Below are 15,753 nucleotides of genomic sequence, written 5' to 3'. Positions count from 1 at the left end.
TGAATTAAATATACAATACATATGTATACAATATTTGAAGGATATTTATTCAAACAACTGTATTTATCCTTGTCATCCAACAAGGTAAAAAAAAGTGGAGGCCGACAGTTGGCTAGACTTTATATTTATTCTTCAATGAGATGGACTTCCTGTTGCTGTGCTTCATGGTGTAGAGCAGCACTGCACCAGCATCTGTTAGAGACTGGCGGCAGGGGAAGAATGGAACAATTATTATTAAAAAAACGAAGGCAAATGGGAAATCCGGTATTCTATTCGTAAGAAGTGTACGGACAGTATAAGGACACAATATTACCTGTGAGTCTGAAATGACTGATTGTCTCTGGGGAGAAAACAAAAGTATTAGTGTGGTGGTTTGAACTAAGGTGAGCCACTGAATCAAATAAATGTACAGTACAAACTCACCCGTGTGAAGTTATGAATGTTGTTATATATCGGCTCCATGGTTTTAACCCACTGTTGGTATGTCTGTTCATCCTGGGCACTGTGATTGTGCTCACTGCAAAGAGAGACATCACATTAGCTGCAAAAAGCATTCATCATGCATTTAACGAGAACATACAAATAAAAAAATAACTACATGCTTAAAAGTAAAACTACTATTTTAATTGAAAGGAATAAAAAAGAATATATCCTAAAGAAAAGGTTTGGGATGGTTACCTATGAACCATTGAAGCAGAAAATCTACAGAATCACAGAATAAACAACATTGGTCTCAAAACATGAACAGTTCTTCAGATTAACAAATTTATTTGAAAACCTCTACTGTACAGCACAAAAAATTGTTCTGACTTCCTGTTTCAGTGCAGCGATATTCACACATTTTCTAATGTAATATGCATATGTGTAATGGTTGTACATTTTCTTATGTTTTGTCATTTTTCTGTGTTGAAAGAATATAGAATCAGCCCCAATTTAAGTCAGATTTCACCAAAATCCAGCTCTCATTCCACATGTTGCCCCCCTGTGACTCACATTGCTCTCTCTATCAGCTTCCTCTGCAGCTCTCCTTCCCTCCTGGCGTCGAGAAAGCGGCCTCTGACCGCCAGAGCGGCGCTGGCCTGCGATGAGTTGAGCTGAATGATGGCCAGAGATAGAGAGGACAGGGCCGCCGAGCTGAGAAGGATGGCCACACTTTTATTATACAAGTGCTTCTCAACATTTACAGCTTCAGCCTTGCCTTTATATTACAGTGCGAACACACACACACACACACACCCACACACACACACCCACACACACACACACGGGCTGCTAGAATGATGATTTGCATGAACGTAAGTCTGTAAATGGAGGAGGTAGACTTAGTTAAGAGGTTAATTTACTGTGTGACTCAATGTTAGAATTGATGAGAAATGGGATTGACGTAGTGCGATCATTTTTCTGCATGATGCGAGGGGCCCAGTATCTCAGCAACAGCCAGTCGAAAATGGATTTTCAAAACCTCTTTGCCTCAAGCTTCACTGAGATTGGCATAAAATAATACATCTAATCAACTTTTGTCCTGAGGGAGAGAATAGCTCGTTGATGGGGGACATCAAAAGATAATGACTTGTTTTAAATCTACAAGGATGCAACAAGAGACAAGATAGCTCAGTGCAACAGTGGTGTGCGCGTGTATCTCCAAACAAAAGCATTGGGGTTGTGGAAACGTTGTGATCACCTGTCATCGGTAACATCTCGGTTTGAAGTTATCACTCTGAGCATCGTCTGTCCGTTCCTCTGTCTGTACCTGATCTGCAGCTGGATGGACACGCGGCTGCCAGGGGCTGCTGCTGACACTGAACAGAGAGTGGACAGAACAGAAATGTGAATCAAAAGGGTATTTTTAATTTAGTTTTTTACACAACAACCCTCTTGAGTGTTTTTTAAATCACACAAAGAGCACACGATGCTTTTTGACCACTCTGAATATGGCATCACAGCATGGTTTTGGTGTGCGTTGTAGATTTCAAAGCGCAGTAAAAGGTAAGTGAGTCAGAGTACAGTTGTGGTCAAAGAAAACAAACTTGGAATGAGGAGGATCAGACTGGCAAAGTTAGAATAAACAACAAAACAGCTTGTTCTCACCTTCTGTGTCTAGTTCATTGGCTCCAAACTGGAAGGTGATCTCTGTATCTGGGGCCACGTTGCCCACCTCTTTGATCCCTTTGTTTCCAGCCTGCCTCTCTCCTCTCATACGTCTGAAGCAATGGAGGACATCAGTCAATGAAATTTAAACTGATCAGCTACTAGGATACTTATACAGTGTCTGCAGCTGTTACAGTGATTTGGGCAGCAGTAGTGTCACAGTGCAGTGTGTAGCTATGGTCCTGTTCTCAATGATCTGTTCAAACTCCGGGTGCAGCCTGTTTGGACTTGATATTACCACCTAGATTAAAAGAGACAAAACAGATTTGATGACAGATGTAGTAAAAAATACTGACACCACATACAACGCAATTCCACAGTGTCTCTTACCTTGCCTCCAGTGCGATCGGCGAGTCTTCCCAGCTCATCCAGCCTGCAGTCTGTTCCCTCTATGGACAGCACAGACACCGTCACCCTAATGGAAGAAGCATATTTGAGCATGATTTTCATCACAGTAAATCTAGATCAGATGAGCGACAGCAGAGCTGTCATCCTCCATCTTTCGCTGGGCTGCATCTGTATGTCCACTTGCTGTCTGTGTAGCATGACAATATGCTTAAACACATTGATTTGGAGGTGTGTACCAACCCCTGGTCAGCAGCGTACTCCCCCAGCTCCTGGTAGAAGATGGTGGATGAGAGGAGGGTGCGAGCATCATTATCCTCCACCTCCAGATTTCCTAACTCTGTGTTGGCCTTCCCATCTGTACAGATAATCACCTTCAAGATCAGAGGGGATAGCAGATCAGGATTGTTTTTTGGAAAATAGGAAAATGAAAATCTGTCATGTAAATGCTTAAGGACCGTAGTGTTTGTGACAATTTATTCTTAACAAGTTTTACATCACAGCTCATCTAGGTCAAAGTGTAGGAAAATAACAACATATTAAGTTTTTCTGTGATGTAATGAATGGATATAAATACAAGGCTTCGGTGGCCCTTCAGTTCAGTACACATGGATAGGTATAGGTGAATATGTGAACTAAACATAGGCTAAAACATACAAATACTAATAAGATTCAAAAGCCAAACTTACTTTGGACCCTGGCTGTCTGGAGGCCATTGCAATCGCCAGGAGAGCAGCTGGACCCAGAGCTGTGGTTCCACTTTCAGATAATCTTTTTTCCAAAGCAGAGATTTAAGAGGACATGTTTGTTTTTTGAACATATATTAGGTATCACCATATGTATTGTTTTCTTCTTACCCCATTATCTGTCTCTGTAAGAAGTCCTTGGTCTGTGACAGTGGAGGTGGACTGGGGAAACACGCTGCAGCCTCTTTCAAATAGTTGCTGTCAGTTAACTCAGCGCCACTCAGGGAATGTGATGTGAAATCCTCACGCCCATACATCGTAACCTGGAATAGGATCATCGTGGGATAAAGACAAGCCACAACATTGAAACATTTTATTCATAGTAATTTTCAAGATGGTAATGATGCTGAATGACAGGACTAAAGACTGAAGAAATTCCAATTTGCTCACATCAAATAAAACGCAGAAAGATGCTGTGACTCACAGCAATACAGAAACAGTTAGACCAAGAAAAAGGATTATTCAATATTATTCAATATAAGCTAGAGATAAAGTTGAATACATCATGTATGTACCTGATGGTTGAAGGTGATGAGCCCCACTCTAAGGTCTGGTTGCTGTTCACTTAGTCTCTGAACACACTGTATCACAGCCTCCTGGACAAACTGGTTTGAATACAGAGATTTTAGACTTTTCAAATCACCAGTCCTGATGGCCTCTCTGTGCAGCTATTATCTTTATTATTGTCATACTGCTCATTTTCAGTATCACAAGATGAGAAGGACACTTGACAAAAACGCACCTCGAGACGGGATCTGTGAATCAAATGCTCTCCCAGTAATACCTTCAAATGACATAGATTGATGAGTTGAAAACATCACATGTTGTATTCTGGGATACGAGTATGCAGAACGGTGTCAGTTGTGTGTCTTTACCTGGGAGGTGATGCTCATGGAGCCTGAGATGTCAATGCAGAAGAGCAGCAGATCGTCAGCAGCACACAGCGGCTTTCCATCCAGGTTGAAAGAAAAGAGAATACTGGGTGGCATGCTGGGAGGACTGGTCGACTCCCAGGATTGACAGAAGTGACACACATTATCCTGCAGTTCAGTGTAAAGCGTGGGAAAAAGATTACTTTTTGTATTGGTATTACGGAGAATACCAGTATGAAACGAGTCATCTAACTGAGACCAAAACAAGCCCCAGAGTCTCAACCAATCGAACCGATCCAAATTATTCATTATATTATGACCAATAACGCTCATGCTTGAATGCCTCAAAGAGAGTTCTGTATTTGTCCAGTGGTGATGACAAGGGGATTTACCTTTGGGTTTCACATTTAAAATCAATGACTCTAAATCATGTTGCTACTTAAAGGTCGTATAAAATGTGTAATTACCACATTGTGATAGCAGGAGTCTGTCACAGAGCCACACTGGGTGCAGAAGGTGGGTTCACCTAATATGGACTGCACTGGAAATATTAAAACATCATCGTGATCATGAGGTAATAATAGTTAAGATTAAAGTAAATGGCCAATAATGAAGGTTTTATGGCAATGATAAAAGTTTACTGACCTCTTTCCTCAGAGAGTAATTTCCCCAAACTGACAAGGACCACGTTGGGATTCCCAGGAAGGGGCTCCTTATCTGCTGGTGTGAGCATTAAAAATGAGCATTTTGTGTTTCATTGTACTGGTCTCTTGACAGCTTCACAGGGGGCTGCTGTATTTACCTTTAGCAGCTGGCGTTTGGGAGGGTGATAAGGTTGAGGGTGATTTCTCAGAGGATGAAGCAGCTGAGCAGCATGAGGGTATCAGCACCAGGTAATCTGGCATTGACTTCATGAATGAAGGTCTCGGTGGGAGGGCTGGGGCTGGAGGGGGTTTGAGGGCAGAGGATATTTGAATGTCTCCTGTCTCTTTTGCAGCACAGGCAAGTTAAAACTGAGTACAGTGAGGAAAAACAAAGATATCCGTTCACCTGGTGTCTGTCCCGGCACATTTCTGGTATCAGCTAGCAGCTTCACCTCGCCGCCAGAACCTTCTGGTGTACTGTATGAGTAGTTTGGGTCCCAAGGATGAGCATTTAAATCGGGCTCATTGTTTGGCAGGTCATAGGTAAACGTCTGACTGTTGTTGAATGGCTGGCTGTAAGGAGGAGACTGGCTGTTTGCTGCAGGTTTCATGTGCGGTGGAAGAAGAGCTGGATAAAGAAGATAAGAGCAGACAGTTAACAGTATACAATCACCTTTTAGGTTATTGGTCGTTTTCTTTTTTGACTAACTGACCCCTTCAATACACATAACAAAGAGAAAAGCTCATTAAAGTTCTCCAAACAACTTTTGCATCCTGCTGCAGATGACCCAGAGTCAATCCAACGGTCTAAATGTCTGAATTACCCTTTTAAGATTTCAATTGCATCCATGATATTTCAGAAAACACCAAAGCATTGATCAGTCATACATTTACACATTTATTTTTCCACATTCGCAGTATACCTGTCCTTCGAGGAGATGTCGTCTGTTGACCTGTTGCATTGATGGACAAAGCTGCGCCCAGTTTATTGTGAAATTCTTCATTTTCATAGAGGAGAGAGGGCTTTGCAACCTTTTTCGCCTTGCTCGTTTCCAACTGTTCGATGACCTTAGGGGGAGATGTGTGGAATTTTGCTGATTTGACCTCTTCAGAGTTTGTTGGAGGGGGAGGCGGAGGTGTGCGTGGGCGGATTCTGTTATTAGGAGGGAGGAGAGCTAAAAGGCATGAACATAAAAAAAGAAAATACATACAATGCTTGTTAAAATTGAACTGTGACTTGCAAGAGAAATGTCATCCCAGACAAAAGATGACTTTGTGATGTCTATGTCTCCTGACATAGATAGGAGAAGTTGTGTGTCACTGATTACATAACATACATTATGGTACTTGACCAACCAGTCACACATAAATCTCTGATGCAAGGGAAAAAAATCCACCTGCAGATACTTATACACTGTTATGTCCATTCAGTATATGACATTCAACCAAAATGTGCAGAGTGTTGCAATTTAATCTTTCTGTCAATTAATACTTTTAGACAATGACTTCCTACATTTCCCAGATTGCCTTTTGACATCTGTGACAGCAGGTGACATGCATCAGCGACAGACATAGCAGACGGAAAGCACCGGTGAATCCACAAAGAAGGTCTTTCAGAACGCATGAAAAGGTCTTCGACTGACACCACAATCTGTTAGTTCCTGATTTTATCAGATAACTGGAATGCTTTCTGGTGTCACACTCCTGTGAAGCTGCGGAAAATATCTGTGTTTGGCTGGTGATCTGCGGGATTACTAATCTAAACTAAAACTAAACAGCAAAGTGGAGCTAAAAATGTGACATGTGCTGTTAAACTAGTCTGAATTAGTAATTGGATTGTTTTCTTTGACGTCAAGAGAAAGAAATCACACCTGAGCGTTTCATGACATTGCCGTTGGATCTTTGGCCGTCCTTATGACTCACCGGTGGCACATAAACAAACCCACAAGCAAATTCCATTGCGATTCAGGTCGTCTGAGAGAGAAAATACATCATTTAACACAACAATAACAACATTAAAGTGTATACAGTAGCACCTTTAACGCATGATACCACTCATTAAAATCAAATCCATTGTAATCAAAGTAATAACAGTGTGATTTTCTGTGGGGAGTACAGTATGTTTGTCAGAAGTTGACACGCTTTTAGTACTCTCTTTAACAAAACAGAATGTAGACGGTGCAGCCAACATCTTTCTGTTATATAAAATGAACATTCAAAGTAAGCATATGATAAACATACTTACACTCGCAGAGACCTTTGAACGCTGAGGGTACAGTGCAGTCATAAACATCAACTCACCCAGGTCTCAGAAATGTTTTAACTCCTGTGTGACGTCTTGTCATTCACTATGTGTGTCTCAGAGATCGGGTCCAACAGGTTTCCTTCTTTCTTCCTGATACTGTATGTGTGCTTTGAGTGCACAAAGCAGCGAGGTTGGGTGGTTAGTCAGAGATAAATCAGATACTGCGAGACTCTAGTTAAACATTCATGAATGTAAATAAAGAGAGCTGAAATCAAAACAGCAAGCTATCAAGGTCAATATGGATAACATTTTTCAAAGTCAAATAACAACCTGACCATCCTGTAAAATTCTCTCATGTATACAGATCAAATTATTTAATCTATACTGACCTACAAATGTAGGTCACTTTGGACAATAGTGCCTGCAATATTATTTTTTTGGGGAATCCTCAAGTACTAAAAGACATCTGTGTGCTGGAGGATTCGCGGGCAGAAGTAAGAGAGTTAAGAGATCTCCACAGTCATTGCAACTCATCCTGTTGGGTTTAGGATTGGTTTCATAATAACCCAGCCCGTTGTTGTAGGTGCATTTAATTCAAAACCAGAAATGTCAAACTCATGGTGGCACTGTAGGAAAAGTCAGTGGGTCACCAAGGTCAGAGTCATTGTCTTGGGACCATAGATGTCTCTGAATCTCATGGCAATCCATGTCACTGTTGCTTATATATTTTAGTCTGAAGCAAAGTGGTGGATTGACCGGCCAGCATCACCATCCATAGAACCACACTACTAGCATAGCGAGACAAAAATTATTGTGTCAACCAGCTGGATCGTAGGCAAAACAAATACACTTTTATTGTGAAAATCCATTCTCCTCAGTCAAAGTAACATATGTGTGCTTTGGTTTCTACATAATACGTCATAAGTAAACATTAACCTTGTGTGCTCGCATCATTGTAAACCTGTGCCTGGGTAAACCTCATGTACAGTATCATTAACAGCTATCTTCATTACAGTGATCTATTGACTCAGACGTGATGGAAGTAAATAAATATCTTATCTCTCTTGTTCTCTTTTGCACACATGCAAGCCACCACACATACACACTCACGCTCACAGTACATTTTAGTCTTTGATAAGTTAATTCATATTGTAGAACTCAAACCAGTAGGTTAGAATATCAAGAGCCTTAAAACGTATCATTTCAAACTTAACATTGGAAACAGATTACATCTGACGCAACTCAGAATCACACACATCTTACACGTTAAACGATAATAATTGTTATTTTTTGAAAATGTAAAAACTATAACTCTCTGTGAGAATTTACTGTAGGACATAAAAGTTTGGACAGTGTGATGTCACTCGACAGCTTCAACATAATTGGCCGGGTAGAAGCCCTCCTTCCCCCCGCTCAGCACTCCTCGACACCAGCCCTGGTCATCCTCCTCTTCAACCTTCAGGAACACTTCACCTGTAATAAAAAAGAATGCAAAAACGTTGTTTTAAATTCCTCGTCTTGCTTCTGTCATTCAACATATTCACATTAAAAAAAACAGTCTCACTGATCAGTATTAATTTTTATAATATACTTTAGAGCACCAACAGCCAAGCTCTTGGGATTTGCACTCTGGCCACCTTGCTCATTATTTGACACTTTGGCACCAAAATAATCTTAGTAAGTCAAGTAGATCGTATTGCTCTGTCCAAATACTAGCCTGTTGAAACTAATGGCAATTCATCAAGAAATACTTCCTCTAAAAGTCTGCTATTAAATTCTTTAAATGTGTGCAATCTTTCAACTTTGTCATACTAAGCTGCATGGAGAATATTTTAATGAGAATTATTTGGATAATGTGGATTTTTTCTGGCTCCACAAAATTAAAACAAAATGACAGCGAGAGGTAAACCCAACTCTCTTTGTATATCAAAACTTTATCACACACAATGAGAGATGTAAACACACTTCATCTAGCAACATCTCTCTCCTAATGCAGCACAATTATTGCTTTCTGTCTTTTGCCGTATGCAAATGATGTCTAGTGCTGTAGATTTGTGCCATCTGTGTTTCACCAGTGATAAAGATATGGGTATGTTTTATGTGATGCATATCCTGCGTAAGTAAAACATCTATTTAATTCCAAAACATTTCCCTAAGCGTTGGTTTAATACTAAAAAGCTCTTCTAGGACACTTCACATAATCTTCCCATACCAGTAATTTACATTACATCAGAAAACTCCAAAGAGCACACTTTGAGTATTTTCCCCCCAGCATATTTAATTGTCGTCTTACCTCAGATGTATACAATTGTTGGATTTCTATTAAAAATAAAAATCTTGCCAACTGTTGCTTCAACAATGAGAGCAAAAGGACTGTGTAACAGAATATCACCTGCTTTAAAGGAAAGCTCATCGCCCTCCTCTCCGACATAGTCGTACAGAGCTCGCACCTTCACACCCCCAATCATCACACTAGCAGAAGATACAGATGTTCGATTAGTGAAAAAATAAATAAAATAAAATCAGCTTTTAAAAAAATGCAATTAGTTACATGTGAAACGCACTACGGTGGATACTTACGGCCCCCTCTCTTTTCTTTGCTGGTCTCTTTTCTTTCTGTTTAGCTTTTTTACTGGTGGTACCCATTCCTGAAAAAAAGAAAAAGATTTGGGTTCCAAATTGGTTTAAAATGTATCAACAGTTTGGGTGTGGAAAAACATAGACAATATATGCATCAGAGTGTGCACATCTTCACACAACTCGAGTCAAAAGTTATTTTGGGTCGGAGTCTAAACCTTTTCATACCAGACATTCATGAATACAATCATATGAAAATGAAAAGTCATCTGTAAAATGTTATCTTTTGATGGAAAGTTTTGTTTTTATAGGTTATAGACAATGTGTGAGTCTTACTGGCATAGAATTTCCCCTTGTTTGTTTAGAATCGGTTGCCCTGAGAGTGCATGTAGTTTTGTTCTCTGTTTAGGAGTGATATTTTGTAACATACCTCAATCTTCGGCCAGTCGGTGGGCATGCCAGGACCGTGGTTGTGCTTCCACCATTTGAGATCATCCTGGTCATCGATGGACATCAGGGTTTGATGGAGCTCACTGTACACTGCCTTCACACTGACACAGGGACATGATTCAATTAGCACTCGCCCTGCATGAACCCATCGATCCACACACAAACTGTTTACTGTACAAACACTCATTCCCCTGATGGCGGCTCACCTCTCGTTGTTGGTGATGTCCAGATGCCTGTGGATGGAGAGGAAAGCCTGCTTCAGAAAGCTGATCCTCTTCCTCTCCTCCTCCTGCGACTGTTCAAATATGGCTTCCATCTCCTCCATGTAGCGAGGCGTGTAGGACGTCACATCCTCCAGCATTTTCTCATAGCGTTCTCTGGTCTGCAGGCAGCTCATAAGAACAGTGTTGTGATGAGAGGCTGCCATGCTTTACCCCAGGAACAACGGATGGACTGTGTTTCTTTAATGGAAGGGGATCTAAAAAGAATAAATCTCTTCCTTCTGCTCTTCCATGTTCCCATGCAGGGCTCCATAAACACTGAGCAGAGTAACAATAACACATCTCCATACAAGGAAAATGCCTGGAACAGAGAGCTGGGGCTCGTGTTTAGAGATGATAGTTCCTCTACTGAATAAATATGGCTACAAGCTGCAGGCCAGTAAAAAAGTTTCTTGGAATTGCAACATGTTTATCTCGTCGCGAATCAGGACTTGTTCATTTAAATTCAACGTGCACGACTGACTCGGAGCGGGATGGTGTAGTGTGTAAACATCTCTCCTCACCTTTTCTTTCTCCTCTGTGACCTTTTCTCTGGCCTCCGTGATCTTCTGCTTTTTCTCTGGACTCATCTCAGTGTTTTCATTTGCCTGTTTCTCTTTTTCCAGGGCTGTCAGCTCCCTCTGGCATGACTTGTGGTACGCAACTCGGACCTTCTCCAGCTGTTGAGTATACATTCACACGTACATATTTACCCGTGGGAAAAATTTCGGAAAATACACTAAAAGGTTGGACGAGGAGACTGATACCATTCTGTAGCAGACAGTTAGTTAAGCTTAGCATGAAGACAGGAAACAGGAAGAAACAGCTTGTCTGAAAAGGGCAACGACTCCTCTGGAGTCCACTAATTAACATTTTACCAACTTGCTTGTTTAATATACAGCGTTTGCACAGTAAACCATCAAGTGTATTACTCGTTGTGCAACATGTCATCTAAACACTAATTTCACTTTTCGTGGCATTAATTGTATCTACTGTTTCCCCAACTTCAAGTCAAAGATACATTTTTGGTCAATTAAGTTTTATTTGCCAAATAAAGCAACAACATTTAATGGATAGTTTATTCGCATAATTTGCATGTTACGTAGTAGATATATATTCTAAGCTTCAGACATTTTGGGGATTTATGCCTACTTGATTTCTTGCTAAAAGTTACCATCTGTATGCTAAAAAATTATCTTATTAAAACAGCCAGTTAGTTTATAGCTTATATTGGATTTTTATTTCTTGATTCCAGGAAATAGTCTGGCACATTGCAAAAACCACAATGCTTCTTTTTGACGATTTCTCAAGATTCACATATTAATTGGTGAGCTATGGCGTGCTGGAAGTCTAATTTAGTTCACCGAGCCAGGTCAGCTGTTTGCCGTTTTCTGCTCATCTAGGCTCACCTTCTGCTGTCCGTCATATTTACTGTACAGATATGAGACCGGTGTCCGTGTCTTATTTAACTCTTGGCAAGGACGCAATCTAGGAGTTTAATTCCTTTGAAATAGCAACAAATGAAACAGGTAAGGTTTGCTTATCAAGACCTTAAGAGGCAGTCGAAAGCTGCAGGAAAAAAAAGCTCAAGTGGGCAGTGAGTAGATCTGGACCTTTATCAGCTTTTTGGACCAGGGTTTTTGGGATCGTGAAAAGCTGGTGTTGTTGTCGTGGCTCTCCCTGAACCCACAAAAGATCTTCTTCGGAAAGGTCTCCTTCTGCCAGTTCTTCACCCGGTGCCCCTCCTCAGCAATGAGAGATTGGGAGATGGAGGCGTGGAGGGCGGACAAGCGCTCGGTGGAAGTGAAGAAGCACTGCCACGCCCTCATGAGGGAGCCATACAGTGGCCCTGGGAAAGTGGAAAAGAAGACAGACTGAGAAATCAAACAACGCAGCACAGAAGGTGAGTCATGGAAACAATAGAGAAATAATGACCTCCATTTGTCCACTGGAAATTTTTAAACAAGCACACATATGAACTCATTTAACACGACTAAAGAGGCAATTTTCACTTGATGAGAGCAAGCTGACATGATCAAAAAGGCCTGGGAATGTATCTTTTAGGCTTCTAGGCCACCATGGGTGCAGCCATTTCGTACTTACGAGAATCCACTATGGTCTTCCACTTGCTGCTCCACTGACTGAGCTGCTGGGCGTACTGTTTTTCTACTTTTGCCCTCTCCATGAAGCAGGCCACAATGTCGTTGCAGGCCTGGAAGGATTGTTCAGTCCGGTGCACTGTGCGTGCATAATTCCCAGGCTAGAGAAAGAGGCGGAGAGTAACACGCTATTCACAAGTGAGAGTACTTTAACAAGCTGTTCCTAGGGTGGGAAGATTTTTTTAGATTGATCATGAATATAATCCTCACCATCCAGAAGCTTTGTTTCTTGGCATCTTCGGGTGGCTCTTTGGGGAGGCTTGCCATTTTTCAGGAACGTGTCTGTGTCAGAAAGCAAATGATAGCCGTGTGTGCGATAGAAGAGAGTCGCTAGACTGGTTAAGATGCATAACGAGCATGGAAAGTTAGGTTTTTTTGGCAGGCAGGTGACACTGATTATCATGGAACAGGTTGGACGTCTACACGATATAATGTGCACATACAGCCGGCAGGCTTCATCATAAACAGAACTGTTCCTCTTCTATGGCAGGGACATATCATAGGAAATGATTGGCAGATGAAGGCTTGCATTGTGCGTGTGTGTGTGTGTGTGTGTGTGTGTTTGTGCGTGTGTGTGTGTGTGTGTGTGTGTGTTTGTGTGTGTGTGTGTGTGTGTGTGTAGCCGAGCTTATTGCCATAACTACTTTGACAATTCTGACGAGGTGTTATTTACACTGTGCAGTGCTTGGATACATCCAAACCCCCTGCGTGAGTAAGAGGAGTGTCATTGCAGTGGCAGACTGATATTCACAGGGGTGGGATCTGCCAGCAGGAATAGAACAGCTGCTCCTGCATTCTTCCTGTTGCCTTCCCAAAATAAACAGCATAGAAAGGTCATCTTTCCCTTTGCTCTGGCTAATAAAGGTCTATTGGAACCAACTGTCTCCCACTCGGACTTGATTAGATACAGAGATCAAGACTGCAAAAATGCAGCAGGGGTAGATTTACTGATCTGGCAAACAAAACGGAGCATAGGATTTGAATGAATAAATTGTCCAGATAGCAAACATTTTTGCATTGCATGTAAATCAAAGCACATGTGGCAAATATGTTGGCAGGAGAAAGGCAGATTGAACAAAGGCTGGGAAATGCATGCACAAACACGCAAAGGACGCAGTCACATTTGGGCCTATTTCTGTCTGGGCACACACATTGCTGGCTGAGTAATATGAAAGTGACTAACCACACCTCATCACAAGACTGAGCATGAGGAAGAGTCAGGCTCATTTAGAACCTTCTTTCCTTCAGTTAACTGGTCTTCACACTTATTATCATGCATTATCACAATTCCTCTCACTTGCTATGAGCTCCTGCAAGAGGAAATGTGGTAGCTTCACCAAGAGTCCCTTTTCAACATAATCCTATTTCTATTCTTGTCCATGCAGAGGGAAGGGAGCGGTTTCGGGACAGAACTCAACAGCTGGTCCTGCATCACACAGATGCATTCATAACAAGGTATTTTAATGCTAAAATAAACCTCAATCCTCAAGCCAAAACTAAGCAAGAAGAGGCAGCAGAGCAGTCATGCCTGTGAGCAACCAGCACTTACATTTCTCTCTGAATCACCAGTGATTACTCAAGTGACCACTTGTTACTGTAGTTCAAGGGCTACAGAGGATTTCCCTTCATTTCTCTGTCCGTCTCCCCCTCTCCCAGTGTGTCTTGCCTCCTCTCACACAGGCTTCTCTCCCTCTCTTCCTCTCTCGCTGACCCAATTTTCCCTTGGCACTTAAAGTTACACACACACACACACACATACACACAAACACACACACACACACACAGGTTGTTGATCTGAAAGTGGGCGTGAGACACAATGACAATTCAAGCAAGCAGAAATAAAAAAAATAAATAAACATTTGCATGGAAATCGCTCTTCTGCTTATTGGCTTCAGGGCAAACAAGGAAGGAGGAGAAAACTTACCTTTCCTGCCCTTCTCCCCCGGTAGCTGTGATTATTCTAGTTCACAGTCATTCCAGGATGAACTCGTCTTCCTCTTTCTCTTCTGTTCCCCTACTTTAATCCCGTCCTCTGCTTCTTTAACTCATTGGCTTCCTCCTGTCAGGCTGTTTAGGTCTCCTTCTTATCTTTGCCTGTCACCCTCTAACTTTCTCCACTGTGCTATTAGAAAAAAGCAGCTGGAAGAATCCCCCTCCTTCTCTCTCCCTGCCAATCCCTCCTTCCGTCTCTCTAAATATGGTGATAATGAGATGCTGAACCTTCATTTTGACCGTTTGCTGGTCACAGTATCATGTCAGTGTGGCACACAGACATGTGAGCTTATTAGTGAGTCTGTGTGAAAGCAGGGGGGGACCCATGAACTACCAGATTAGCCCTGTGCTCCTTTGTGACCTGCCATTCTCTCTCTGGTCAGGCCTAGAAAGAGAGCCAGTCAGAGAGAGCACAATAAGCAGCATGTTCACCCACATGCACTGTTCACTTATTCTGGTCTGCACTCGTCTGTATATTTGCCAGGGGTGAAACCAGTGTCATCCAGAGTTACAGTTTGTTTACTGCTGACTGCATCTGGTCTAGATTTCTTTTTTTTTAATTTGCTGTATAAAATTAGGCTTTTCTAAAATCCAATAATCTTAACAGCTCATCCAGACCCAGAGTATCTCAAAGACCACTTTTATACAATCCACCAAACAAAAATATTTTTTTGTTTCGTACTTGTGGTTGCTGAGGTTTGATAATGCTTTGGAAAGTTTTACTTTACATTCTGTGAATCCAGACACAGGAATGAGTTTACTTCGCACATTATAAAGGTAGGTAAACACGACAATTAAAAATTTCTAGACTAACATCCCTTTCCAGAATCAATGCGTGATCATATACTGTGCAACAGCCTTGGCTCTGAATACAGACAAAAGAAATGCTAGGTAAAAATGTGATTGAATGATTGAGTAGACATGAAAAATTATAATGCAGCAGATCTCGTCCCAAATGCACTCCTACAGGAGACTTTGGAGCGATGTGTTTAGACAATTAGGATGTAGAGTGGGTCGCCCAGTAATGGGAAAGTCAGATACTACCCTCCATATTGCTCCTAATGGTAGTAAAATCAGTGTTGTCAGTCAGTGGCAGACTAAAAAAGTGCTAAATATGTACAATACATTTAACTAACCTTAACCCTATTGAAAATATTGGTCTCATGACAGCAGCCACCTAGCAAAATCAGGACGTCTGCCTCCAGAAGAGGTCAAAACGACTCGTGGAGTCCATACAGACAAGCACCGAAGACATTCTGGTAGTAAGTGAGTAAAATACCTGACTTAGACACCTGATGGATTCTCCTCTAATTTG

At 41.5% G+C, this 15,753-nt stretch overlaps 2 protein-coding genes across 8 annotated transcripts; both read right to left on the bottom strand.

Annotated features, from left to right (window-relative positions):
* Positions 1-26: 26 nt before the first annotated feature.
* LOC118288108 (circularly permutated Ras protein 1) lies at positions 27-7,204 on the bottom strand. Of its 5 annotated transcripts, none has more exons than XM_035613915.2 (21): positions 6,997-7,204; positions 6,627-6,729; positions 5,679-5,930; positions 5,162-5,383; positions 4,914-5,054; positions 4,757-4,831; positions 4,579-4,652; positions 4,115-4,279; positions 3,982-4,023; positions 3,755-3,844; positions 3,351-3,502; positions 3,183-3,264; positions 2,737-2,867; positions 2,479-2,563; positions 2,283-2,389; positions 2,089-2,201; positions 1,682-1,799; positions 994-1,134; positions 424-517; positions 314-340; positions 27-202 (listed from the first exon to the last, which is right to left on the bottom strand). In XM_035613915.2, exons 2-21 carry the CDS (start codon positions 6,712-6,714, stop codon positions 113-115), a joined length of 2,289 nt encoding a protein of 762 aa, XP_035469808.1. In that variant the 5' UTR covers positions 6,715-6,729; positions 6,997-7,204; the 3' UTR covers positions 27-112. The 5 variants fall into 5 exon arrangements, with proteins under 5 accessions (XP_035469808.1, XP_035469807.1, XP_047183833.1 ...); XM_035613914.2 differs by having other exon boundaries at positions 7,001-7,204; XM_047327877.1 differs by having other exon boundaries at positions 4,757-4,828; positions 7,001-7,204.
* A 625-nt stretch (positions 7,205-7,829) lies between these two features.
* LOC118288110 (protein kinase C and casein kinase substrate in neurons protein 2) lies at positions 7,830-14,578 on the bottom strand. Of its 3 annotated transcripts, none has more exons than XM_035613918.2 (11): positions 14,371-14,578; positions 13,996-14,240; positions 12,657-12,728; positions 12,391-12,547; positions 11,901-12,136; positions 10,812-10,967; positions 10,234-10,409; positions 10,008-10,128; positions 9,581-9,648; positions 9,393-9,472; positions 7,830-8,473 (listed from the first exon to the last, which is right to left on the bottom strand). In XM_035613918.2, exons 3-11 carry the CDS (start codon positions 12,711-12,713, stop codon positions 8,361-8,363), a joined length of 1,164 nt encoding a protein of 387 aa, XP_035469811.2. In that variant the 5' UTR covers positions 12,714-12,728; positions 13,996-14,240; positions 14,371-14,578; the 3' UTR covers positions 7,830-8,360. The 3 variants fall into 3 exon arrangements, with proteins under 3 accessions (XP_035469811.2, XP_047183834.1, XP_035469813.2); XM_047327878.1 differs by having other exon boundaries at positions 13,996-14,174; XM_035613920.2 differs by lacking the exon at positions 13,996-14,240.
* Between the last annotated feature and the right edge of the window lie 1,175 nt (positions 14,579-15,753).

The sequence above is a fragment of the Scophthalmus maximus genome, chromosome 16 (genome assembly GCF_022379125.1).
Source record: "Scophthalmus maximus strain ysfricsl-2021 chromosome 16, ASM2237912v1, whole genome shotgun sequence".
Classification (NCBI taxonomy): Eukaryota; Metazoa; Chordata; class Actinopteri; order Pleuronectiformes; family Scophthalmidae; genus Scophthalmus; species Scophthalmus maximus.
Note: the sequence above shows the minus strand (reverse complement) of the source record. Positions and strands in the feature narration are given on the sequence as shown.

Coding starts and splice junctions, on each gene's coding strand:
- LOC118288108 (XM_035613915.2), bottom strand. CDS start 6,714: ATGGAATTTGCTTGTGGGTTTGTTTATGTGCCACCGGTGAGTCATAAG. Junction 3,265..3,350: donor TTACAGAGACAGATAATGGG/GTAAGAAGAAAA, acceptor TTTGGAAAAAAG/ATTATCTGAAAGTGGAACCA. Junction 341..423: donor ACATTCATAACTTCACACGG/GTGAGTTTGTAC, acceptor TTTTCTCCCCAG/AGACAATCAGTCATTTCAGA.
- LOC118288110 (XM_035613918.2), bottom strand. CDS start 12,713: ATGGCAAGCCTCCCCAAAGAGCCACCCGAAGATGCCAAGAAACAAAGC. Junction 12,137..12,390: donor GAAGACCATAGTGGATTCTC/GTAAGTACGAAA, acceptor CCACTTTCCCAG/GGCCACTGTATGGCTCCCTC. Junction 9,649..10,007: donor CCGACTGGCCGAAGATTGAG/GTATGTTACAAA, acceptor TCTTTTTTTCAG/GAATGGGTACCACCAGTAAA.